General features: G+C 41.6%; 1 protein-coding gene across 2 annotated transcripts in view; it reads right to left on the minus strand.

The window, feature by feature from the left end:
- Positions 1 to 1,466: 1,466 nt before the first annotated feature.
- Positions 1,467 to 26,955, minus strand: part of tmem62 (transmembrane protein 62) — a 76,370-nt gene continuing 50,881 nt past the window's right edge. The window contains exons 10-14 of one of the 2 annotated variants that reach the window (XM_078233623.1): positions 20,667 to 20,780; positions 15,056 to 15,140; positions 13,679 to 13,783; positions 8,713 to 8,831; positions 1,467 to 3,609 (exon numbers count right to left, since the gene is read on the minus strand). In XM_078233623.1, coding sequence (XP_078089749.1) covers positions 3,283 to 3,609; positions 8,713 to 8,831; positions 13,679 to 13,783; positions 15,056 to 15,140; positions 20,667 to 20,780 — 750 coding nt within the window. In that variant the 3' untranslated portion in view covers positions 1,467 to 3,282. Of the gene's footprint in view, positions 3,610 to 8,712; positions 8,832 to 13,678; positions 13,784 to 15,051; positions 15,141 to 20,666; positions 20,781 to 26,955 lie in introns of both variants that reach the window. The other variant, XM_078233624.1, reaches the window with a different exon arrangement.

The raw sequence follows: 26,955 nt of genomic DNA on the forward strand, positions 1-26,955 counted from the left end.
CCAGCTTTTCCCCCCCATAACATAATTTAGGTCTTCAGGTTTACAAAGTTACCTTTTGAATGTTCCTATGGAATCTGAATCCCTTTGAGGCAGCATATTGCATCTTATGAATGAATCTAGTTCTCCTCACTTCCCTTCTCATCAGTGAGGAACTCTTCAATGCATTTACAAAACTACAGCAACTGCATTTCCAAAGTAATTTGTTGACTGAAACACTTTGGGATGGCTTGGGGGTTTGAAAAACCCTGCATAAATGTAAGTTTACTCTTCCTCTTGTTATTAGGTGGAATTTGAGAGGAAAACTATATTTGCTTAATTTTAATTGTTCAGTTATGACTCCCTATATTTTTGGCTACATTTTAATTACAACTCTGTGTTTGGGGGAGAGAGGGGCAGAGAATAGCAGCGTGTGTAAAATGGTTATAGATAGAATAGGTGAATCCAATAATATTTCAGTATTTCCATTGCACCCCATCTTTCACAGCTGAAGTTTAAATTTCCCCTCTGGTTTTCCCCTGAACTATTTGAAGCACATTCTAATTTTGTAATCGTATTTCCCTAAGTTGGTTACCGTTAAACTGGCTCCTTCCCTTCCCCAACAGCTTTCTACCATTCATGACTGGTACTTTCATGAGTTGATAATGTAAATTTGAGCCTCAACATTGTTTAGCTGTGGTAGTTATGCCAACCTTGCAAGTTAAAACAAACATCTCGCACTGAATTAAATGCTCCGATGTATTCTTAAAAAGTACCTCATGTCTGTATAGTTGAAAACAAATCTTTGAAGGCTGCATTTTCATTTGACTCATTTGTCTTTTAAAATTTGCGATTGTTTTTCCAAAGTTGAATTTAAAAAATCATATGTTGGGCAATGCATTATCTCTCAAACTTGCTAGAGTTTGTCACTGATATTATGCACTCAAATTACTTATCTGACTCATTCCATGAGGGACAAGATTGTGTTGGATTGAAAATAGCATCACCTCTAGCTCAAAGAAGAAGATTTCAATGGATTGGGGAGAAATTTACAGCTTCTCCCTTTGATTTCAATGGAGAAGCACTACAATGGTAAGAACTGTAAGCATTTTAATATACAAGAACAGGAGGAAGCCTCTCAGCCCCTCGAGCCTATTTTACCATTTATTCCAATCCCATACATCTAGTTTGGTTCTGTAACTTCTAACAAAAATCTGTATTCTTCTTGCCCTTAATGTGGCTTTCAGTTTTCTCCACCCCAAGCTCTGGAATTCTATCCCCAAAACCTCTGCGTTCCTTTAAGACACCTCTTTGACAAAGGTCTTTTGTTCTAATATCTCCTAAAATGTATCTGTATCAAGATTTGTTTGTGAAGCACCTTGGGCTGTTTTATGGCATTAAAGCTGCTATATAAATACAATGTTATTGAAAGTGCATCAGTGAATTAGGTGAAGCATGTATGCTTTAAACTAAATTTGACAACATCCAAACAGCATCTATTTTGGTATTTATTTTTTCAAAATCTCTCCCTAGGTGACAAGCAATTTCTTCTCACACTAAAATGTAAATCGGGATTCCTCTGCGCAAGACAACCCAGGTGATTCAACTTGTGTTCAAAATGCAATAGATCTCTGAAATATAGTGTTCCCAAAGTATAGGAGTTTTGATTCAGTGCTTCACCGAATAATTTTGTAAATTGTTTAAATAATTTTTTAACATAGGATTACAACGTATAGCGAGGTAAACTCACCAAATTAAAAAGAGCAGAAAATGCTGGAAATGCAACTGTGAAGAAAAAAAAGCCACTTTAATCTCTGCAGTGCCTGTTACAGTCTCAGGACATTCTCTCAAAGCACTTTTGAGTCAATAGTCATTCGTGTAATCTAACAAAACGCTGCAGCCAATTTTGGTGCACAATAACATTCTTCAAACAGCAATATGATAAAGATGAAATAATCTGATTTGAGGTATAATTTTTAATGCTAGCTGTGGTCCAGTTGATAGCCTTGGAATCAGAAGATTATGGGTTTAAGCCCCACTCCAGGACTTCAGCACAAAAACAAGGCTGATACTTTTTTTTCATTCATGGGACATGGGTGTGGCTGGCTGACCAGCATTTATTGCCCATCCCTAGTTGCCGTTGAGATTCTGTGCAGAATTGAGGTGCTGCTGCACTTTTTGAGGTTCTATCTTTTGTTTGAGACATTAGAGCGAGACCCAATCTGGGCTCCAAGATAGACTAAAACATTCCTTGGCACTATTTTGAATAAGAGCTTGGGATGGGGTGGGTGGTAATGGTTGTTAGGGGTTGTCCAATATTTATAACTTAATCAACATCACTAAAATAGATCAGCTGGTCATTATCACAATGCTGCATGCAAATTGCTGCCGTATTTCCTATATTACAATAGTGACTTTACTTAAAGTATTTGAGTGGTCTGGTAGCTGTGAAAGGCACTATAGAAATACAAGTTTTCCTTTTTGATTGAGCAGGAAACCAGGAAAATTCTCCTTTTTTTGTTTGAAATAGTGACCCAATCTTTTGCATCCATGTGGGAGGACAGTCAGTTTATAATCTCATCCAAAAAAATGGCACCTCGGCCATCCTATGGGCAGCTCTCCCACAGTATAGGTAAAGAAACAGTCAATGTTTCAGATAGATGACTTTGCACAGCTGCTGCCAGAACTTGGAGTGTTTTCCAACATTTTCTGCTTTTTCATTCAGTTCTCCAACATCCACAGCATTTTGCTTTTTGCCTCTCAAAGTTGAATTTGTTCTGAATTAATCAGAAGAATCACAGAATTCTACCAGACAAATATTCTTTTAAATGTTTTTCACGTTGTGTTCAACACCCCTCATTCTTCAAAGTGCAAATCATTCTTGTAAAGCAATAGAGAGATCAGGAACAGCAGCAGTTGCTTTATTCAGTCCACTCCCAAGGCCCTGGTGAAGGGAATATTGTGGAAAGGATGCAATGCACACACACGCACACACACACGCACAGTATCGCTCACATTCCGACCAGCAGGCATTGTGAAAAAATATTTTGCATGACAGTGAAGTAAAATATGAACCACTTCTACCAGACCCCTTCTTGAGTATTATCTCCATTTACATTTAAGTAGATTTTCATTTTGTTTCCCTTACTGCAGTTTATTTTGAGGAGGGTAATGGAATGAATTGTTTGACAGCATTTATCTTCAATCATCCTATGTAATTTTGACAAATTTCTTTGCAATACGAGACTGGCAGTTGACAAATTTGATCAGTGTATGTTCAGCTCCTGGGTTGTTCCCAACAGGCCATCAGGAATAGGGGCACTTCTTCATTTCAGCTTTAAACGTTCTAATGGTGGAGTTGTTGAGAGTCCAAGCCTTGTACGCAAGGACCAAGGCCAAGAGCACCGACCACGTCCTTACTGGAGACAGGAAGAAGGCAATTGTCCCATAGGTTATCAGCAGAAAGTAGCAGCTGTAGACTTGCCACAGGAGAAGTGCCACTATGAAGATGTGCATGGGGACAGTGCGGATCCACCCTGTGTACTTGATGTGTGACCGAAAGCAGGCCCCTCGACAGCGAAGGAGTAGACACCAGCACAGGTAGCACGTCAATGGAAAATTAAAAAATGTCAGCTGGATGTAGAAAAGGAAGGGAAAAGTATTAAATATAGTATGAAAAAGGGACATTGCCTCCTAAGATTAAAGAGGTGGATTGGCAGGGATAACGGAAGAGTCATTCCATTCTTCACCTCTCTAGCACTTCCACAACTTCCTATCGAAGTCTCAGCTCTCAGTCTCAACCGAAGTTACTCCGATCAGAGGCACCAAGGTTTGTTTCTGACTAGAAAAAAATATTGCTAACCAGTGACTCCGGCTGGGTGGTGGTGGACCTTCTTCATACAACTGAGTGTCACTTGGTGTGGAGATTTGAGTCACATGTTAGCCAGACTGGGTAAGGACAACAAGTTTTTTCTTTCATTGGATGTGGTCATCACCCATCCCCTGAACTGGATGATTTGCTGAGCCATTTCAGAGGGCAGGTAAGAGCCAGTCACATTACTGTGGGTCTGGAGTCACATGCAGGTCAGATCAGGGAAGGCCAAGGCTAAAAACTATTGGTGAATCAATGGATTTTTACAACAATTAATGATGATTTCATGGTTGCCCTTGCTGAGATCAGCTTTCAATTCCAGATTTTTAAAACATTAATTCAATTTAAATTTCCACCTGTTGATCTGAACCCATGTCTCCAGTGAATTAAATCAGGTTTTTGGATTATTAGCCCAGTGGCAGTACCACTATTCCACCATCTTTCAACACATGAACATTTGAACTAAGAGCAGGACTAAGCCATTTAGCCCCTTAAGCTGAATGCAACATTTGATAAGATTATTGTGGCCCAGCTCCACAGTGGGCAGCACGGTGGCACGGTTAGCACTGCTGCCTCACAGTGCCAGGGACCCAGTTTTGATTCCCAGCTTGAGTCACTGTATGTGCAGAGTCTGCACGTTCTCCCCCTGGGTTTCCTCCGGGTGCTCTGGAGGAAAAATATTTAATGACCTTGCCTCCACTGCTCTCCGAGGAAGAGAATTCCACAGACTAATGACTCAGAAAAAACCTCCATCTTAAATGGGAGACCACTTATTTTTAAACTGTGTCCCCTAGTTCTAGTGTTTCCCATCTCAGCATCCACACTATTAGAGTCAGAGGTTTACAGCATGGAAACAGGCCCTTTGGCCCAACTTGTCCATGCCGCCCTTTTTTTGTTAAAAACCGCTAAGCTAGTCCCAACTGCCTGCATTTGGCTCATATCCCTCTATACCCATCTTACCCATGTAACTGTCTAAATGCTTTCTAAAAGACAAAATTGTACCCGCCTCTACTACTCCCTCTGGCAGCTTGTTCCAGACACTCACCCCACCGTGTGTGAAAGAAATGCCCCTCTGGACACTTTTGTATCTCTCCCCTCTCACCTTAAACCTACGTCCTCTAGTTTTAGACTCCTCTACCTTTGGGAAAAGATATTGACTATCTAGCTGACCTATGCCCCTCATTATTTTATAGACGTCTATAAGATCACCCTTCAGCCTCCTATGCTCCAGAGTAAAAAGTCCCAGTCTATCCAGCCGCTCCTTATAACTCAAACCATCAAGTCCCGGCAGCTTCCTAGTTAGTTAGTTGGCCGTACCAATGTCTTGTACAACTTCAACAAGATTTCTGTATTCAATGTTCTGACCGATGACACCAAGCACGCTGAATGCCTTCTTCACCACTGTCCACTTGTGACTCCATTTTCAAGGAGCTATGAACCTGTACCCCGAAATCTCTTTGCTCTGTAACTCTCCCCATTACCCTACCATTAACTGAGTAAGTCCTGCCCTGACTCAACCTACCAAAATGCATCACCTCGCATTTATCTAAATTAAACTCCATCTGCCATTCGTCAGCCCACTGGCCCAATTGATCAAGATCCCGTTGCAATCTGAGATAACCTTCTTCACTGAGATAACCTTCACTAGAAAATATTCGTCACTGTCCACTATGTCACCAATCTTGGTGTCATCTGCAAACTTACTAACCATGCCTCCTATATTCTCATCCAAATCATTAATATAAATGACAAATAACAATAGACCCAGCACTGATGCCTGAGGCACACCGCTGCTCACAGGCCTCCAGTTTGAAAAACAACCCTCCAAAACCTTCTGTCATGAAGCCAATTTTGTATCCATTTAGCTACCTCATCCTGGATCCAGTGTGATTTAACCTTATGCAGTAACCTACCATGCAGTACCTTGTCAAAGGCCTTGCTAAAGTCCATGTATACAACATCAACTGCATTGCCCTCATCTACCTTTTCGGTTACCCCTTCAAAAAACTCAATCAAATTTGTGAGACGTGATTTTCCACTCAGGAAAGGTCCTATTAAGGCTCCTGAGGACCTTATAGAGTCAAAGAGGTTTACAGCATAGAAACGGGTCCTTCGGCCCAACTTGTAGAGTTCAAACAATCACCTCATTCTTCTAAACTCCAATGGATTCAAGTCCATAAAATAAAATAATACTCTTCGTCCCAGGAATCAGTTAAGGCCACACTTGGAATACTGTGTGCAGTTCTGGTCACTCTATTATAGAAAGGATATTAAACTAGAAAAAGTGCAGAAAAGATTTACTAGGATGCTACTGGGACTTGATAGTTTGAGTTATAAGAAGTGGCTGGATAGACTGGGCCTTTTTTCTCTGGAGCGTAGGAGGCTGAGGGGTGACCTTATAGAGGTCTATAAAATAATGAGGGGCATAGATAAGGTAGATAGTCAATATCTTTTCTCAAAGGTAGGGGAGTCTAAAACTGGAGGGCATAGGTTTAAGGTGAGAGGGGAGAGATACAAAAGTGTCCAGAGAGGCAATTTTTTCACACAGAGGGTGGTGAGTGTCTGGAACAAGTTGCCAGAGGTAGTAGTAGAGGCAGGTACAATTTTGTCTTTTAAAAAGCATTTAGATAGTTACATAGATAAGATGGGTATAGAGGGATATGGGCCAAATGCGGGCAATTGGGATTAGCTTAAAGGTTTAAAAAAAAGGGCGGCATGGACAAGTTCGGTCGAAGGGCCTGTTTCCATGCTGTAAACCTCTATGACTCTATAGTTTCTCAGTGCCCTTTCCCTTGTAATTGTTTTAAGTTCCTTCCTCCCTCTTATCACCTCTTGACATAGGATGTTATTTGTGCCTTCTACAGTGAAGATTGGTTAAACATTTCCCCCGTTTCCTTATTTTCCATTATTAATTCCCCAGATTCACTCTTTAGAGAATTCCTTTAGTCACTCTTTTCCTTTGTAAATACTTGTAGAAATTCTTACCATCTGTTTTTTTATTTTTCTAGCTTGATTTCTCTCATACTTTAATTTCTCTCTCATTTTTTAAAGTCACTAGTGCTGTTTTTTATATTTTGTCCAATCTTACGACTTGTTTTTGTATAATTGTACTTCTTCCTTCAATTTGATATTACCTTTAGCTTCCTGAAGTAGCGTAGGTAATACATTTGAAGTCCCAATGTGGTCATTATTAGGTTAAGATTAATTGGGTTGGCCAAAATAATTTGGTCACACTCGGGGGAGAAACATAAATACGACCACTACAACCAATGATTCTTTGAGAAAGATTCTCTCATACATATGCTTGAATAAACTTTGATATTCTACACACCCCTGCCTCGGAGTGGTGTTTGAAAATCCCCACAACACTTAGTTTTCTTCCCTAAAGGAACCAGTTGAGTTTCTTTTTAAAACAACAATCCAACGGTTTCATGTCACTTTTACTGACAGTAAGAAGTTTAACAACACCAGGTTAACACTTTTACTGACAGCAGTGCTTTTCTTTCCAGGTATTTTAAACTGAATTAAAACTCTTCAACAGTTTGGTAGGTTTTAAATTCTCATTCTCTGGATTATTTGTCCAGTGACATAATCATCACACTATGATGAATAGGTGCTCTGTAACAATAGAGGCATTATGCAATATCATTCAAATAGTAAATTGCTAATTCCACATTGCTTCATTTCAAATACTAGATGATTCAGGAGTGTTTTTGCATTTTTAATTGATTATAGAATCTAATATTGACCACATTGTGCCTCTTTGAAAGAGCTGTCCAAAAAATCCCCCCTTTGGTTCTTTTTGTCAATAATCTTAAGTCTGAATATTTTGATCATCAATTCTCCCACTGAAACCATGGTTCACACAACACTTTTAACGTTACATCAATGTTACACAATGGGTTTTTCCGACAATGGTTCCATGGTCATCAGTAGATTCTTAATTCCAGATATTTTTTATTGAACTCAAATTCCACCATGTACCGTGGCAGGATTCAAACGTCGGTCCCCAGAACATTAGCTGAGTTTCTAATAGTCCAGCGCTAATACCACCAGGCCATTGAGCCCCATGCGATGTTAAGTACTGAGGGAGCCCTGCACTGTCAGAAATGCCACCTTTTGGATGAAACATTAAACAGAGACCCCAGTTGCCTCAAATAGATATAGATCCTATGGCACTATTTCAAAGAAGCCCACCAATGCCTCTACTTTCTCAGGAGGCTAAGGAAATTCGGTTTGTCCATTATGACTCTCACCAATTTTTACAGATGCACCATAGAAAGCAACCTTTCCGGGTGTATCAGAGCTTGGTATGGCTCCTGCTCTGACCAAGACCACAAGAAACTACAAAGGGTTGGGAACGTAGCCCAGTCCATCACACAAACCAGCCTCTCATCTATTGACTCCGCGTACACTTCCCGCTGCCTCAGAAAAGCGGGCAGCATCACCAAGGATGTCACGCACCCTGGACATACCATCTTCCACCTTCTTCTGTCGGGAAGAAGATACAAAAGTCTGATCACGTACCAACCGACTCAAGAACAACTTTTTCCCTGCTGTTATCAGATGTTTGAATGGACTTACTATATATTAAGCTGATCTTTCTCAACACCCTAGCTATGACTGTAACACTATATTCTGCACCCTTGCCTTTTCTTCTCCCTCTATGTACTCTATGAACAGTATGCTTTGTCTGTATAGTGTGCAAGAAAAAATACTTTTCATTGTACACCAATACATGTGACAATAATAAATCAAATCAAACATGACCGGAATGTTAATCTCAACATTGTTAAGGTGACCTATTGATGAAGCTCATTGGTGCAGCCTGAGTGACAATTGTGAATCGCTGCCTGTTTATATACCTGAAAGATTCCAACGACGAAAGAAAGGCTTCCCTCCAAGAAGTGACCATTCACCACGACCCCAAAAACAAAGCAGGCTCCAAATTGGCCATCTATTACTTCACCAACAAACCAGGGCCCTGCATGAGAAAAGTGAATGCCAAGATTATTAAATCTAACCTCTGCTTGCTGTTGACAATAGGTTCAAAATGGAGGGTTGGGGCAGAAGTTAAAGTATTCCCTTCGGCACCAGTCTCTCACTTTTGTGAGCAAAATTCCAAGAATATTATAAACATTGGAGGGAACAACTGATTGAGTTTTTACCATTGATCACTGGTGAATAACTGATTTGTTCAATTTTTCCACAAAGTACACATTAGATCATAACTGCTTCATTGAGCCCACACAAGAGTTCAGCCATGAAAGTGCATTCTTAGGAATCAGTCATATTTCTCTAATTTCAAAAGAGAAAATGCTGGAAAATCTCAGCAGGTCTGGCAGCATCTGTAAGGAGAGAAAAGAGCTGACATTTCGAGTTCAAATGACCCTTTGTCAAAGCTTCTACCTTCTAGAGTATATCGAATGTGATAAATGATAATAAATAGGTCGTTAAGTCGAGTTTAACATTAATCACAAAAAATGCATTTGGCAAGCAAGAGTCTTCAGATCCAGAGCTTTGGAAATGTACTGTGTGGCATTAGCGTACATGTATAAATCGCGTTAAATCTCCCATGAGCTCTATCAGATAAAAACTGGCATCAATCAAAGGCGGAGATATTGGGGTAGGTGATCAAAAGCACGGTCAAAACACTGGAATTTAAGGAGGGATTTAAAGGATGTGAGTGAGAGCCAGAGAGATTTAGGAAGGGAATTCCAGACTTTTGGATTTAGGAATTGTTGCCAACGGTGGGGTGGAAGAAATTAGAGATACTGAAGAAGTTAAAATTAGAGCAGTGTAGATATCTTAGAGTGTTGAGGGACTGAAGGAGCTTACAGAGGTAGAGAGGTGCATAGCACAACAATGAGCAGTTCAAAATACAGGCATTACTTCTCCAAGAGCCCGTATACGTCAACAAGCACAGAGGTGATGGGAGAATTGGATTTGATTCGAATTAGATGATGGGCAGGAAAAACAATTCTTCAGTTTCCCCATGAAAATAAAACCGAAGATGGATAAAGAAAAAATAAGAGCTGTGTGTAATTCTGCATTTGATAGTGATTCTTTAGAAGGCAATGTTGCATTCTCATTTCATATGAACTCTGGGCAAGGGAGATTATAAATGCAATGGGATACAGAATCAATAAAGGAGAAGGTAAAGATGCAGCCTGTTCTGTGCGCTCTCACTCACTGGGTGGACAAGTGGGAACTGTTTCAATGAACAACGAATAATAACTTGTTTTTAATACAGTAAAAATGTCCCAAGTTCTTCACAGGAGCATAAGCACTAAGCAATTGGCATAGAGGTATTAGGACAGATGGTCAAAACCTGGGTCTAACAGGTAAGTTTTAAGGATGCTTAAAGGAATATAGAGGAGTTTGGGAGGAAACTGGGGTTCGGGCAACCAATGGTGGAGGAGATGAGCCATGTACAAGAGAGCAGAATTGAAAGTGCAGAGATTGAGGAAGGTTGTAACCTGGAGATCAGAACAGGAGGAGTCCACTTAACCCATTGAGCCTGTTTTGTAATTATAGAGGTCATAGCTGATCTGTGACTCAACTCCTGACTCTGTCCCATATCCCTTAATAACTTTTGGAGAATGAAAATCTAGCAATCTCATATTTAAATTAACTATTGATCCAGAATCAATTGCCATTTGCTGACTAGAGTTCCAAACTTCCACCATCCTTTGTGTGTATAATTTCACTCCTGGAAGGTCTGGCTCTAATCTTTCGACACAACCCCTTGCTTCCTGACACCCAGCTCACAGAAATAGGTTATTTACTCTATGTAAGGCTTTATTGAAAAGCTTTAATAAAATTAAAGCTTCTAAATTCAAGGAATACAATTCTATTTTGTGTCATTCCTTCACTTAATCAAATCTTTGGAGACCAGGTATCATGCTGTTAAATCTATCCGCCACTCCCTCTCTCCAAGGTCAATATATCCTCCCAAAGATGCGGTCTCCAAAACTACTCACCAAGTGTGGTCTAACTAGGGCTTTGTATTGCTGAAGCATGATTTCTCCCCAATATTCTAAACCTCAGACCAATATCCTATTAGTCTTTCTAATTATACTCTGCACCATTTCATGACATTTCAATGATTTGTCTCGCTGGAACTCCAAGTCTCTTTAGAGCTCCACTGTTTCTAGTTTTTTGCAATTGAGAAAAAAGTGCTCTGTTTAATTATTTTTAGGTCCAAAGTGGATGACCTCACATTTCCTACATGGAAACCCATTTCATAGTTCTGCTGATTCACTTAATCTATTAATGATTCCTTGTCATTTGAATACTTCCATCTTAACTGCTTACAGTTCCCCCATCTAATTTATTAATAGATTATGGTAAATAAGTGAGGCCTCACAACGGATCATTACTAGTTACATCCTACAAATTAGAATACTCACCCAGTATTCCTCAACTCTGTCTCCTGCCATTCAACAAACTTCTTAATCAGGCCAATAACTTGCCTTCGATTCCAAGAGCTTTAACTTTAGCTAACATTCTCCGATGAGGGACTTGCATCAGATCTCTTCTGGAAGTCCATATAAATAACATCCATAGATATTCTGCAGTACTTTAATCACCTCTTAACAATATCTAGTCAGGTTTATCAGGCATATACAGCCTCCTTGCCCAGATTTTTAATACTAATAATTTTTTTGAAGTGCACTGCTGATTTATGTGCGCAGCCCCTTTAAATTTAAAGAGTTAACCTGCGTGCAGCCTGCATGGGGACTTCTGCGGAGGGAATCTTTCTTATAATTTCAACTTTTGTTCATGCCCTGATGATTTTTCATTGTTTGTTTGAAGCACAGATTAATCTTTAATTCACAAATTGACAAATCCAGGCTGGCAGCTCTCTCATTAGAGACTGGGTCTGTATTCACTGGAATTTAGAAGAGGGAATCCAATTGAAATGTATAAAATTCTGGACAGACTGGATGCAGGGATCCTCTGGCGAGGAAGGAGTGGGGGAAAGGAGTGGGGGAAAGGAGTGGGGGAAAGGAGTGGGGGAAAGGAGTGGGGGAAAGGAGTGGGGGAAAGGAGTGGGGGAAAGGAGTGGGGGAAAGGAGTGGGGGAAAGGAGTGGGGGAAAGGAGTGGGGGAAAGGAGTGGGGGAAAGGAGTGGGGGAAAGGAGTGGGGGAAAGGAGTGGGGGAAAGGAGTGGGGGAAAGGAGTGGGGGAAAGGAGTGGGGGAAAGGAGTGGGGGAAAGGAGTGGGGGAAAGGAGTGGGGGAAAGGAGTGGGGGAAAGGAGTGGGGGAAAGGAGTGGGGGAAAGGAGTGGGGGAAAGGAGTGGGGGAAAGGAGTGGGGGAAAGGAGTGGGGGAAAGGAGTGGGGGAAAGGAGTGGGGGAAAGGAGTGGGGGAAAGGAGTGGGGGAAAGGAGTGGGGGAAAGGAGTGGGGGAAAGGAGTGGGGGAAAGGAGTGGGGGAAAGGAGTGGGGGAAAGTTGGTCTAGAACAAGGGGTCACAGTCTGAGGATATAGGGTAGGCCATTTAAGTCTAAGATGAGGAGAAACATCTTTACTCAGAGTGGTGAACTGTGGAATTCTCTACAGTAGAAGGCTGCGGAAGTCAAGGGGGGGATTTTCTGCTCCTATTTTTGGTGGGTGGGAAAGGCAGCATTGGCAGAGAATCAAAAGGGAGTCCTTTCACATCAGCAGGATTTCCCTGCTTGATTGTCACCTCCACCCCTCCCAATGATGTAACCTTACGTGAAGGGATGAAGCAGCGAGGGGGCCCACTATGTATATTTAAATTGGGATCCTGTCATTGCATGGCAGGAACCCAATTTAAATACACATAGTGAGCCCCCTCGCTTCATCATCCCTCCATGTAGGGGCTCTCTCTCCCTCACCGCCACTGCCAGCGTGACGTCACGTCAGAAGGATTTACAACAGGTTTCGACAAATAACGAACAGGACCTGCTGGGAGTGCACAGTGAGTACAGTCACTCTATCTTTACTTATAAACTCTATAATTTTCCGACAGGCTAACTGGCCAATAATTCCCTGGTTTCCTGCTTTCATTTTTCTTAAATAGCAGAGTGATATGCACAACTTTTCAATCTGAAAGATAGGTAGGCACCAATGGAGGTCGTTCCAGGTTACTTTGTCCAACTCCCTCATAGAATGGCATTCCCACGTATCTTTTAGTTTTGGATTGCCCTCTAAGAATTTCCTGGAGTCTCCAAGAATTAAAGATTAATCTGTGCTCCAAACAAACCGGACGAAAAATAATCAGGGCACAAACAAAAGTTGGAATTATAAGAAAGATTCCCTCTGCGGAAGTCCCCATGCAGACTGCACACAAGTTAGCTCTTTAAGTTTAAAGGGACTGTGCACCTAAATCAGCAGTGCATTTCAAAAAAGTTATTAGTATTAAAAATCTGGGCAATGGGGCGAGGAGGCTGTGTGACCGACAGAGAAGTGTGAGTAGGCAAGGCTCTGGGTGGGAAGATGGACATTTCAGATGACCAATGGCCTATGAATTTGCTGTTGGAGGTGAGCAGTTGTGTGATGAAAACTCCAGAAATATATCCAGCTACCGCTGGCAACTCTATATGTGCTGTGAAAGAACTGAGACAAAATAAAATTAGTCAGCAAACAGAAAGTGGGGCAGGACAAGAAGAAGAAATAATACTCCCAATTATTCTTTAAGTAAAAAGTATTGGAGTCAATGTTGCATCACTGCATCACATTTGAAAAGATTTCCAACAAGACTTGTTACAATACTCATTAAACCAGCCGACAAATTGTGAATGAACCATGGGGTGTCCTAATGTTATTGGGGATAACATACGGATACCAAGTGTTAAATACTCACCCACAGCCACGTAGCAAGTGAATAGCAATACAGGATAGTAGAATATGTTTGTCTTGCACAACACATGAAATGAAAATACTGTCAGTGTGAAGGCACCAGGACTCTCTAGTGTGGAAAAGAGATTGAACCATTTAATCAGAAATGAATGCAATTTTAAGTTTTTTTAAAAAGTGAACTTCAAAAGAATCATCCAGCACAGAAGGAGAAGGCCAGTCCAGACCATCGTACTAGTGCCAGCTCTTTAAAAGAGCTGCCTAATTTGCCATACTCCCCTGCTCTTTCCCCATAATTCAGCAAACTTTTAAGTTTATAGGTATCTATCCAGTTCCCTTTTAAAAGTTTCTATTGAATCTTTTTCCACCACCGTTTCAAACAGTGCATTCCAGATCAGAAGAACTTATTGTGTAAAAACAAAATACCCCTCATACCTTCTGATTCTTTTGTTTTCTTGCTTTTCTGGAGTTTTTCTAAACGTGTGCTTTCCCCTAATATTCCACCCTCATTTGAGAAGCCACTTATTGTAGTCCTGTCTTACACACAGAACAATCCCTAATAACTCCAACATTCAGCTCTTCCTCAGATATGAGATTTGACAGTAAGTATTGGTGAGATATAGGATCATGGAATGAGAAGAGTGGGGGTAGATAGGAATTGCAGCAGAGTACGATCTTAGCCCTTTCCCCTCAACCCCTCTCCCTCCCCATGTGTATACTATCAAATAAAGTTCACTGGATAGGCATTAGGGACAGGAAATCCTCCTGGCTGCCACTTTCTCTGGGTGTTTAAGCTAACCATAGCAAACCCATCGGCCTTACTGACTGCAATCACCAGATTTTACATTGATCTGAGACAGTGTGAGAGGAGTCATTTTAACTGTAAGCGATGGTGTGAAACGGCTGCTTTCTGATTATATGCCCCAGCCCAATTTTTCCTCTCACTGATGTCAAGGACACAGCATTACTAATTCAATATCAGCATAGGTACCAAAAATGTACCTTACAACTTTTTTTTGGAGTGAATGGGTGATTTATTTATGTGTATGCCCTCTTTAAATTTTTCTGCGCAGCTACACCTGGCAGTGTAGCTTAAAGGGAGCAGCACAGTGACCTGTGGGTTTGCAACCCTACAAATTGCCACTTTTCCAATATAATTAAAATGACCAGCCTCTCCTCCCCCATTGTATAAATCTAACTTGACACATGCAGCAAACCCAGGGTGCTGCAGAGAAGCAGCTTTAACAGGGCTGGACATTTTCTGAACATTTGTTGTGGTTAGAAGTGAGAGTACTTTTCCAGTGTATGGTTCAGTTGAGAGCTACTGGATATTAGATAATATTTTCAACAGCATTTAGTATCAAACACAAAGAGTTGAACTTGCCTTTAAGCTGTGGCTTTCTTTGGTATCGGAAGGTGACAATAATGATTATATTAGCTAAGAAAACCAGAAAAAAGAGAACTCTGGCCTGGAAAACATAAAAGCACATCCACCATCAAGTCAACACCTCAACATCACAAACTCAGCTTCTCCTTAATCTATGACGGATTCCCATTTTTCATTAGGTAGCTTTTCAGAGAATTAATTTTGAAAGCTGCCATTTTTCTCTGAGAGCATTGATGCACTATCCCTCTTGAAGAAGAGCAATGTTGAGTGAGAGAGTGGTAATGACTCAATGATGTACAGGAACAGAGAGACGAAGATCAGATAAAATAAGGTACACGTTGATTTGATAGGAGGGTGGGTTGGAGATGCTGGTGACAGTGAGGGAATGGGAGTTTACGCGAGAGCAGCAGTGGAGGAGGGGGGGGAATTGGAGCTGACCACGAGCCTTACAACCTTCCAAAGCAGTGCTTCTCAAAATATAATACATATTTAAATATGAAAATTGTGCTTCAAAGTAGTTTGTAAAACTGGGATTAGAATAGTCTAGAAATCAAGTGTCAAGTTGTGGGGTGGTGGTGGGGTGTGTGTGTGTGTGTGTGTGTGTGTGTGTGTGTGTGTGTGTGTGTGTGTGTGTGGTGGTGGTGGTGGTTTGGGGTGCTGATTTCAATATTAGACAGGATCTGCCAAACGCAGACTGGGAGCAGACACTTGCAGGTAAATCTACATTTGGAAAGTTGGAATATTTTTAAAGTGAAATAGTGAGAGTTCAGGGCCAACGTATCCGAGTGAAGGGCAGGGGAGAAGGTCCAGGGAACCCTGATGTCAAGGGATATCAAAGGTTTGGTAAAGACAACAAAGGAAGCATATGGTAGGTACAGAGCAAGAGCACGAAAAACAGGGAGGCCTTCAGGAGTATTGATAGTGTCGGGTGGTACTTAAAAAGGAGGGCAAAGAGGGGCCATGAAATATTAGCAGATAAGATTAACGAAATTCCAAGGTATTTTATAAGTATGTAAAGAGCAAGAGGATGACCAGGATAAGAGCGAGACCCATTAATGACCAAAGGGGCAATCTGTTTGTGGAGCCAGAGGATGTGGACGAGGTCTTAAATGAAGATTTTTCATCTGCATTCACTAAGGAGAAAGACATTGTCGCTGGAAATTTCAGTTGGGAAAATGAAGTTCTGGAGCATGTCAAGATTAATAAGGAGGAGATATTAGAAGTTTTAACAGACATAAAGGTGCATAAATCACAAGGGCCTGGTGAGATGTATCCCAGGCAGCTATGGGAGGCAAGAGAGAAGATTGCAGGGGCCTGACAGAGATATTTGAATCTTCGCTGGCCACAGGTGAAATGCCAGATTACTGGAAGATGGTTAATGTGGTACCTTTATTCAAGAAGGGTAAGTAGGAATAAGCCAGGTAATTACAGACCACTTAGTCTAATGTCAGTGGTAGGGAAATTATTGGAAAATATTCTGTGGGACAGGATTAATCAACACTTGTAAAGGCAGGGATTGATCAGTGACAGTCAGCATGGATTTGTTGGTGGGAGACCCTGTCTAACTAATTTAATTGAGTATTTTGAAAAGGTAACTAAATATATTGATGAAGGCAATGCAGTTGATGTGGTTTACATGGACTTCAGTAAGGCCTTTGAGGACAGGCTGGGTTTGTTTTCCCTGGAGCAGAGGAGGCTGGTGGAGGGCACTGATAGAGGTATACAAAATGAGAGGCATAGATAGGGTAGATTGTAAGAATCTTTTCCCCATGGCAGAGGTGTTGGACTTTAACCTGGTGTTGTGAGACTTCTTACTGTGCTTACTCCAGTCCAACACTGGCATCTCCACATCAGAGGTGTCTAAGGCCAGAGGGCATAGGTTTAAGGTGAGGAGTAAGTGGTTTAGAGGGGAATTGGAGGAAAATATTTTTCATCCAGGTGGTGGTGGAAATATGGAACACGCTGTCTGAGAGGCAGATAATCTTGCAACATTTAAGAAATATCTGAACACGCACTTAAATCGCCAAGGCATGGCAGGCTATGGACCAAGTGCTAGTAAATGGGATTAGTATAGATTGATATTTGATGATTGGAACCGGACAGATGGAGAAGGCGACAAATGGAATGCTTGCCTCCATTAGCCGGGGCATAGAATATAGGAGCAGGGATACGTTGGCCCTGAACTCTCACTATTTCACTTTTAAAATATTCCCACTTTCCAAATGTAGATTTACCTGCAAATGTCTGCTCCCAGGGATGCCTGAGGTTTCCCCAAGCTAGGGTATAGTAAAGGATCAGGGTAGCCAATGAGGTAAAACCAAGGCTTTATCTGATGCAATTTTTTAAAGCCATCTCGGCCTTTTGGCGAACATGAAGCGTTAGATCAAGCCTGGGAGGGGGTGCAATCCTGTCAGCTTGGATCTTGTTTGATCGAGCCCAAGATGGGATGCAAAGTCCTGTCTTGTCAGCTTGGATCTTGTCTGTCCTTCGTTTGGGGACCATGATTGGACTTAATTTAAGTTGGCTTTTTCATTCAAAAGGCTTACCCCTTATCATAGAATCCCTACAGTGCAGAAAGAAGCCATTTGGCCCATCGAGTCTGCACCGACCACAATCCCACCCAGGCCCTACCCCCATATCCCTACCCCCATATCCCTACATATTTTACCCACTAATCCCTCTAATCTACGCATCTCAGGACACTAAGGGGCAGTTTTAGCACGGCCAATCAACCTAACCTGCACATCTTTGAACTGTGGGAGGAAACCAGAGCACCCGGAGGAAACCCACGCAGACACGAGGACAATGTGCAAACTCCATATAGACAGTGACCCAAGCTGGGAATCGAACCCAGGTCCCTGGAGCTGTGAAGCAGCAGTGCTAACCACTGTGCTACTGTGCCACCCTCAAACTATGACCCCTAGTTCTGGACTCCCCCACCATCAGGAACATTATTTCTGAATCTACTCTGTCTAACCCTGTTAGAATTTTATAAGTTTCTATGAGAGCCCCTCTCACTCCTCTAAACTCCAATGAATATAATCTTAAACTTAGTCTCTCCTCATATGACAGACCTGCCATCCCAGGAACCAGCCTGGTAAACCTTCGCTGTACTCCCTCTATAGCAAGGACATCCTTCTTCAGATAAGGACACCAAAACTGCACATAATACTCCAGGTGTGGCCTCACCCACGCCCTATTCAATTGCAGCAAAATATCCCTATCTCTATACTCAAATCCTCTTGCTATGAAGACCAACATACCATTTGCCTTCTTTACTGCCTGCTGTACCTGCGCATTTACTTTCAGCGACTGATGCACAAGGACTCTCAGGTCTCATTGAGTATCCACCTCTCTCAATTTACACCCATTCAAGTTGGACTGGTCATATAGCCAGAATGCTTGACACTCGCTAACCAAAGTGAATCTTTTATGCAGAGCTCGAGTTTGGTCTGCTCTCTCATGATGGTTAATGGAAGCACGACGAGGACATTCTGAAGGCTTCTCTTGGCTGTTTTTATATCAACCCCGGGTTGTAGGTGAGGCTCGCCCAGGATTGCATCCAAAATGGTGCAGCCTCTTTGGAAAGCAAGTTCATATCAGAGGCAGAAAGAAAACGCAAGGAGAGGAAACAGCAACTTGTCTGAAATATAACCATCTGAGGCATCTTGTCCTATTTGCAGCAGAATTGCGGCACGGTAGCACAGTGGTTAGCACTGCTGCTTCACAGCTCCAGGGTCCCGGGTTCGATTCCCGGCTCGGGTCACTGTCTGTGTGGAGTTTGCACATTCTCCTCGTGTCTGCATGGGTTTCCTCCGGGTGCTCCGGTTTCCTCCCACAGTCCAAAGATGTGCGGGTTAGGTTGATTGGCCAGGTTAAAAAAAATTGCCCCTTAGAGTCCTGGGATGCGTAGGTTAGAGGGATTAGCGGGTAAAATATGTGGGGGTAGGGCTGGGTGGGATTGTGGTCGGTGCAGACTCGATGGGCCGAATGGCCTCCTTCTGCACTGTAGGGTTTCTATGATTCTATGAATTGCAGCTTCCAGGCACAGCTTGGCCGTTGCACTCTCCTATGTACCTACCAGACCCCTACCAAACACCCCAAATGTTGAACATGGGCACCCTTGCCTCAAAGGATGAACCGCACCAATTTCACATTTCCCCACATGATGCTCCATCTGCCACCTTCTTGCCCATTTCACATCCTTATGCAGCTCCTTTTCAACCTTCATGAAAGCTTGCGTTACCATCTAGCTTTGTATTATTTGAAAACGTGGATACATTATATTCAGTCTGCTCATCTGAGCCATTAATATAGATTGCAAATTGGCCCTAGCACTGATCCTTACAGTTATTCACAATAGCCTGCCAACCTGAAAATGATATTTATTCCTACTCACTGTTCACCGTTCATTAACCATTCCTCAATTTGTGCTCTTGATATTATCCCCACCTCCCTCCATGAGTCCTCATCCTGTGCAACAACTTCTTCTGTGGCACCTTATTGAAATATTGTGAAAGTCCAAATAAACTACATTCAATGGTGTCTGCTAGTTATAACCTCAAACTTTAACAGATTTGACAAAGACGATTTTTCTTTCATAATTCTGTGTTGACTCTGCTTAATTATACCACATGCTCAACGATAAATCTTAACATTTTCCTACTACGACTGTCTGACAAACTGGTCCATTTTCTCTCTCCCTCCTTTCTTGAATTTACATTTGCTGCCCTCAAGTCCAGAGAGACCATTCTAGAATCTAGAAAATTCTGGAAGATCAAAAACCATCATCTCTGCAGCTAACTATTTTCGAAGTTTAGGATGTGCACCATCAGGTCCAGGGAATTCATTGGCTTTCAGTTTCATTAATTTCTCCAGTACTTTTCCTGTCTAATTTTAATTAAAGTTCCTCATTTATACTTGGTTCCCACAATTTCCAGAATGCTATTTGTGTCTTCTATTGTAAATATAGATACAAAGATTTTTGTTAATATCACTACTATTTCCTTATTCCTCATCTGGGAATTACTTTCACTACTACCTTTCATTTACTTGTAACAATCAATTTTTAATTTTTCTTCCAAGTTTACTCTCATATTCTATTTCCTTGCTGTTTATCAATTTCTTCGTCGAATTCTTTACCGAATTCGAGAATCCTCCCAATCTCTAGGCTTTCTATAATCAATCTTTGGCAATATATCAATCTTTAGCAATATTGTAAGCCTCATCTTTTAATGAAACTTCTCTTGTTTGGCATAGTTGGACAACTTTTCTCAAAGTTCTTATCCCTCAGGGGGCTGTGTATTCATAGTGAATTATGAATTATTTCTTGAAATGTTTGCCATTGTGTATCTACTATCATTCCATTCATTTTAATTTTTCAACCTTCTAGAGTCAATTCACCCCTCAAACTTTGTTTAAATTTAGGGCCTAGATAACAAACAAGAGAACAGGCTGCTGAATCACTTAACATTCAAGTACATTTATGCTGCACCTTCTCCATGAATCCAATACCCATCCTGTAAATGCACCGACAAAACTGCATACAACACTCCAACTGTAACCAAATCGATTTCCTTCCTTGCTGTGGTTGAACAACTGCACTTACCATAATGTAATGATGAGCTAGGAGGATGAATGAGGCCATAACATCAAAAGGCAGTAGTTTCATCTCTTCCACTGCAAAGTCATGACGGCTAACTGTAATTCTTCCAGCTTTGTCCTGAAAAGAGAAAGAGAAACAATTTGGTGTACGCACGAGTGATTCACCACGTCATCGCTCAAGGCTGTTTCAATTAAAGGAAGGGTCCCGGTAATAGATCTAGCAAAGAACCCAAAGCCTCGCAGAAGCAGGCGTTTGGCTGGGAAGAAATTGGCAACAAAGCTATATGCCTCTTGATGGTGAGGTAGAGTGTTTCAAGCCGCATGACCACTCAACATACCAGTTCAGGCAAATCATTCACATTGGCATTGCTGCCCTGCAGGTTACCGTACCCCCAATATGGAGGTAGGTCTTGTCAGAACAAAAGGATCTGGTGACTCTGCATCAGCTGAGCATGAGCAGATTCTGCAATGTGGAAAATGGGATTCAATTACAGATTGGATTTTAACAGAAGGAGAAGGATCACATCTGTTAATTAGATATTGGTCAATGCCAAGTTAGCATCAGACAAAGACCTAGAGATCCTGGCCATAATGGTAGCATCATCCTTTCAAAAGCTCTAATAAAATCAGTTGTTCAGTGAATGTTATGCTTTTGACATTTTCTCACCCTATTTTTTACTAAAGGTGTTCACTCCTGTTAGGGTACGGCCCATGAACCATAGGCACTTTCTGTTCCTGCCATTCTTCATCCGGGAGCCAAGATACTTTTGTGGATGGACAATTCTCTGTGGCTGATGTATTAATATACAGCATATGTATATGACCCTGGAGAGCTTTCCACACAACATTCTAACCACTGGGTTCAGTATCTTCTAATTTCTCTCGTGACCAATTAATCAGAGCTACTTCATTTCTCAAAAGACCTGCAGTAATTTGCAATTACTTAACAGTAAATAGCCATTGTATACTGTGGAATCATATTAATGCCTCATTTTTTGTCTTCGTGGCTCTGTGATTGTTAGAAGAAAGACTTGCATTTTTATAGCACCCTTCATAACTTCAGTATATTCTGAAATGCGTTACAGCCATGCTGTTGTAATGTAGGATCCATGGCAGCCAATTTGCACACAGCAAGATGCCAAACAGCAAGGTGATTATCACTAATTAATTGTTTCTAGAGACAGTCCAGGGATGTTGATAGGCTACTAAGCAGAGACTAGTTTCATTGCTGTGGTTATTTGTGAAATTGGTCGGTTGTTCCTTTTAAACCGCTGTTTGCTGGTTATGTGGCGGCTGTCACTTCCATGGACACAGTAAGAAGTTTAACAACACCAGGTTAAAGTCCAACAGGTTTATTTGGTAGCAAAAGCCACACAAGCTTTCGAGGCTCTGAGCCCCTTCTTCAGGTGAGTGGGAATTCTGTTCACAAACAGAACTTATAAGACACAGACTCAATTTACATGAATAATTTATTATTCATGTAAATTGAGTCTGTGTCTTATAAGTTCTGTTTGTGAACAGAATTCCCACTCACCTGAAGAAGGGGCTCAGAGCCTCGAAAGCTTGTGTGGCTTTTGCTACCAAATAAACCTGTTGGACTTTAACCTGGTGTTGTTAAACTTCTTACTGTGTTTACCCCAGTCCAACGCCGGCATCTCCACATCATGACTTCCATGGACATCCAGAGACCTTTCACAGACTCCCAGGAGTCAGGGTACCCCACTTTGGGAACACTCGCAGTGGGCTATAGCTTGCAAAAATTCTAGACGTTTCCCCATCAGTGCTGACTTTTAAGTTATTAGACTATGCTAAATATTGAGCACAGGTAGATTTTGTTTAGACAGGAGTTACATTTGCAGAAAAACACACACTGCTAGAACAGATGTCAGAGACTCTTAAAAAAAATTCCTTGGAAATCATTCCTTGCCAGCAGCGTTCTTGGCGCAAACAGGCCTTTCAGTGATAAAACAGAAAATTGAGGATACAATGTTAATGGGGTGGTGAGACCGTCTACAGGAAGCAAGCGTCAGCACAAAAGGAGACTTGTAACTAGCAAAAAGGACAGAAACACTTCTGACAAGCAAATAGAATTGGGTACTTATCACAAAGGAAAGAACTCCAGAAATGTTAGTTGTCATTTATATTAATGATTTAGATGAGAATATAGGAGGCATGGTGAGTAAGTTTGCAGATGACACCAAGATTGGTGGCATAGTGGACAGTGAAGGTGGTTATCTCGGATTGCAACGGGATCTTGATCAATTGGGACAGTGGCTGACGAATGGCAGATGGAGTTTAATTTAGATAAATGCGAGGTGATGCATTTTGGTAGATTGAACCAGGGCAGGACTTACTCAGTTAATGGTAGGGTGTTGGGGAGAGTTACAGAACAAAGAGATCTACGGGTACAGGTTCATAGCTCCTTGAAAGTGGAGTCACAGGTGGCCAGAGTAGTGAAGAAGACATTCGGCATGCTTGGTTTCACTGGTCAGAACATTGAATACAGGAGCTAGGATGTCTTGTTGAAGTTGTACAAGACATTGGTAAGGCCACACTTGGAATACTGTGTATAGTTATGGTCACCCTATTATAGAAAGGATATTATTAAACTAGAAAGAGTGCAGAAAAGATTTACTAGGATGCTACTGGGATTTGATGGTTTGAGTTATAAGGAGAGACTGGATAGACTGGGACTTTTGTCTCTGGAGTGTAGGAGGCTTAGATGTGATCTTATAGAGGTCTATAAAATAACGAGGGCCATACTTCAGCTAGATAGTCAATATCTTTTCCCAAAGGTAGGGAGTTTAAAACTAGAGGGCACAGGTTTAAGGTGCGAGGGGAGGGATACAAAAGGGTCCAGAGGGGCAATTTTTTCACACATAGGGTGGCGAGTGTCTGGAACAAGCTGTGATGTGGAGATGCTGGCGTTGGACTGGGGTAAACACAGTGAGAAGTCTCACAACACCAGGTTAAAGTCCAACAGGTTTATTTGGTAGCAAAATCCACTAGCTTTCGGAGCGCTGCTCCTTCGTCAGGTGAGTGCTTACCTGACGAAGGAGCAGCGCTCCGAAAGCTATTGGATTTTGCTACCAAATAAACCTGTTGGACTTTAACCTGGTGTTGGGAGACTTCTTACTGGAACAAGCTGCCAGAGGTAGTAGTAGAGTCGGGTACAGTTTTGTCTTTTAAAAAGCATTTAGACAGTTACATGGGTAAGATGGATATAGAGGGATATGGGCCAAATGCGGGCAATTGGGGTTTTAAAAAAAAGGGCAGCATGGACAAGTTGGGCCGAAGGGCCTGTTTCCATGCTGTAAATGCTGTAAACCTCTATGACTATGACTATAAACCGCTATGACTCAATGACTCTATAAATGCCCAGGACATTGTCAATCCATGTTACAGATCCAATTCAAAATGCCATTACACAATGAACAATCCTAAAAAAGATCACAAAGTGTTCCAAAGTAAACACGAAGGCTCGATAGAAGATGGCGGTATCGACCAAAGAGACGGCATTGTATTATAGAAATTATAGAATTATAGAAACCCTACAGTACAAAAGAGGCCATTCGGCCCATCGAGTCTGCACCGACCACAATCCCACCCATGCCCTACCCCCATATCCCTCCATATTTTACCCACTAATCCCTCTAACCTACACATCTCAGGACACTAAGGGGCAATTTAAGCATGGCCAATCAACCTAACCCGCACATCTTTGGAATGTGGGAGGAAACCGGAGCACCCTGAGGAAACCCACGCAGACACGAGGAGAATGTGCAAACTCCACACAGACAGTGACCTAAGCCAGGAATCGAACCCAGGTCCCTGGAGCTGTGAAGCAGCAGTGCTAACCACTGTGCTATCGTGCCACCCCCAAAAGTTACAAAAAGTTTCAATCCAGTGATAATGTTGGTTGCAGAGTCCTTCAACTGTCTGGCACTAGTGGATGCACATCTATTGTGTGCGGAATAGACTGACTGGAATGTTACTAAGACTCCTTAAGTAATAAGGATTGGAAAAGTGAAGGAATTGGACAGTTCCAGCAGCTTCAAATTTGGGAATGATGACACCCTGAAGTCTTCAAAACGAGTAGTGATTCCCTCCAAGATAGCCAGAATCAATCATTTCATCAGCATTGATGTAGTGTCCAACAAAATGCTGTTACTATTTATCTGGCCATTGATTGAAAAAGGTGCAAATGAAACTGGATATGTGAAAGGACCAGACCATTGTACTTGGAAAATACGTGAACCTACAATTTACACAATCTGGATACTATTGAAGTGCTATTAGGAGATTGGAATTTCGAAGACAAAAAGCTAATTGTGTTAAAGTTTCATTGGCAGTTTGTCCATCCCTCTTCCCAAGGGTTAAAAATTTTGCTAAAGGATGCAGGAATAAGGGATGAAGAGTACACTAAACTTATAGAGATAAGTGAAAGATGTGCTATATGTAAGAAGTAGAGAAGGGCACCATCACGGTCCATAATGAATCTGTGATTAAAAAATTCATTTTATGTTTCATAGATTTGGTAAGTAGGTTCAGCCAGTTGACAATAATACATAGCAAAGAAAAGTAATTGTGGATAAGGTCATGGAAAAGTGAACAGGGTCCGGACTGGGGCCACCAACAAAATTCCTCACTGATATTTTGGGGGGGGAATGTGGGGGGAGTTTGCTAATGATGAATGTAGGGATATGTGCAAAAATATTAATATAGTTATAAATAGAGCAGCAGCAAGCCTTTTTAGCATTGATATGTGTGGAAGGAAGCACGCGGTGATAGAGGAGGTGCCTCGTTAAATTTTGGCAGATCCACCAAGCCGTAAATTAATGTCTGTCCTAGCATGGGCTGTCCATGCCAAGAATTCACTGCAAGCTGAAATTTCAGAAAGAACTCGGTGCGCCTTAAGATACAATGATCAGCCATTTGAAATGATTTTCCAGCAGGAAAGCCTGGTGCACTGTATAAGAGTGGAAAGGCCCAGGAAAGGTTATTGGTAAAGATGATAAAACCGTCATTTTACAACACGGGAAAAATATTATTTGGGTACACTGAGTTGGCAAGGACTACAAACTTGCATATCCAGAAGTGTTACAGAAAGTGATGAGGTTATTATGTACTTCGCATGTCCATATATTGCATGACTGAGAGGTCCAGATGCTGCAATCGACAAAGGTAATGGACATAGTAATTTTGAAGAACAGTATGAGGCAACTTTGTCCCAGAAGACAGCTGCCAAAAGCTGACACTAAAGTTACGTTCATGCCGAAGGGGTCAGTCAATGGAGGGATGGAACTATTATAGGTAGAGCAGTGAAGACCACCGGAAAATACAAAAACTGCTTGAACATGCGCGATGAGGGCAGGAGGTTAGACCCATGGATTGGGAACATGAAGTAAAGAAAGATAGAGAGAGTTTGGACAGTGGATCTGGGAGTGAACATGCCCGTAGGAAGAGATCACAAACTGTTAAAAGAACATATGCTAATAGGAGAGGGAGATCAAACGGTAGCAGTCCAAAAGAGATAGAAGGCCAGATAGAGGATGTAGTTTATCAAGGTCAAGGAATATGGCACAGATCAGGAATACTACAAGGAGCTGAAGCCCATGTGACTGAGAAGTCTTAGTGGCTATGAATAACTTAGAAGACAAGTTAATAAAAGATGCCAAACTGCTTTAAGGAAGGAAATCTGTCGCCCTTACCCAGTCTGGCCTATGTGAGACTCCAGACCCACAGCAAGCTGGTTGACTTTCAACTGCTCTCGTGCCACTAAATGGGCAATAGATGCTGGCCAGCCAAAGACGCCCATTTCCACGAATGAATAAATTCCACAGCTGGGAAGAATTTGGGGTGTAAAGAGAGGTGCCAGACAGGGAACAGCCAATCCTGTTACATAGATGGGTATGAAATTAATTTAATGGCATTTCTTTTGCAAACTTCTGAGATCAGTTTTCAAGCGCAGGAGGATTTATAATATTTCTTATGGGGGAAAAGAGGTAAATGTCCATTGGCATGGGAAACTAAGATAGATAGAGTAGTAAAGAGTACTTAAGCAACAGAAACACTCACCCTTGTTGAGGCAGTAGATACAGCATTCTTCATATTGAAGAAACTGGAAGAAATTCTAAATGGTAAAGATTAACAATACCTATTGAACGTTACATAAATAATAGGTCACTTCGGCATAATGTGCATTCTACAAAATGCGTAATGTAAAAAGTTTACAAATCAACATTGCGAATTTAAAACAAATGTTAGAGAACAAGGAAATCTCAAAATTAAAA

This window comes from Mustelus asterias, chromosome 18 (assembly GCF_964213995.1).
Source record: "Mustelus asterias chromosome 18, sMusAst1.hap1.1, whole genome shotgun sequence".
Classification (NCBI taxonomy): Eukaryota; Metazoa; Chordata; class Chondrichthyes; order Carcharhiniformes; family Triakidae; genus Mustelus; species Mustelus asterias.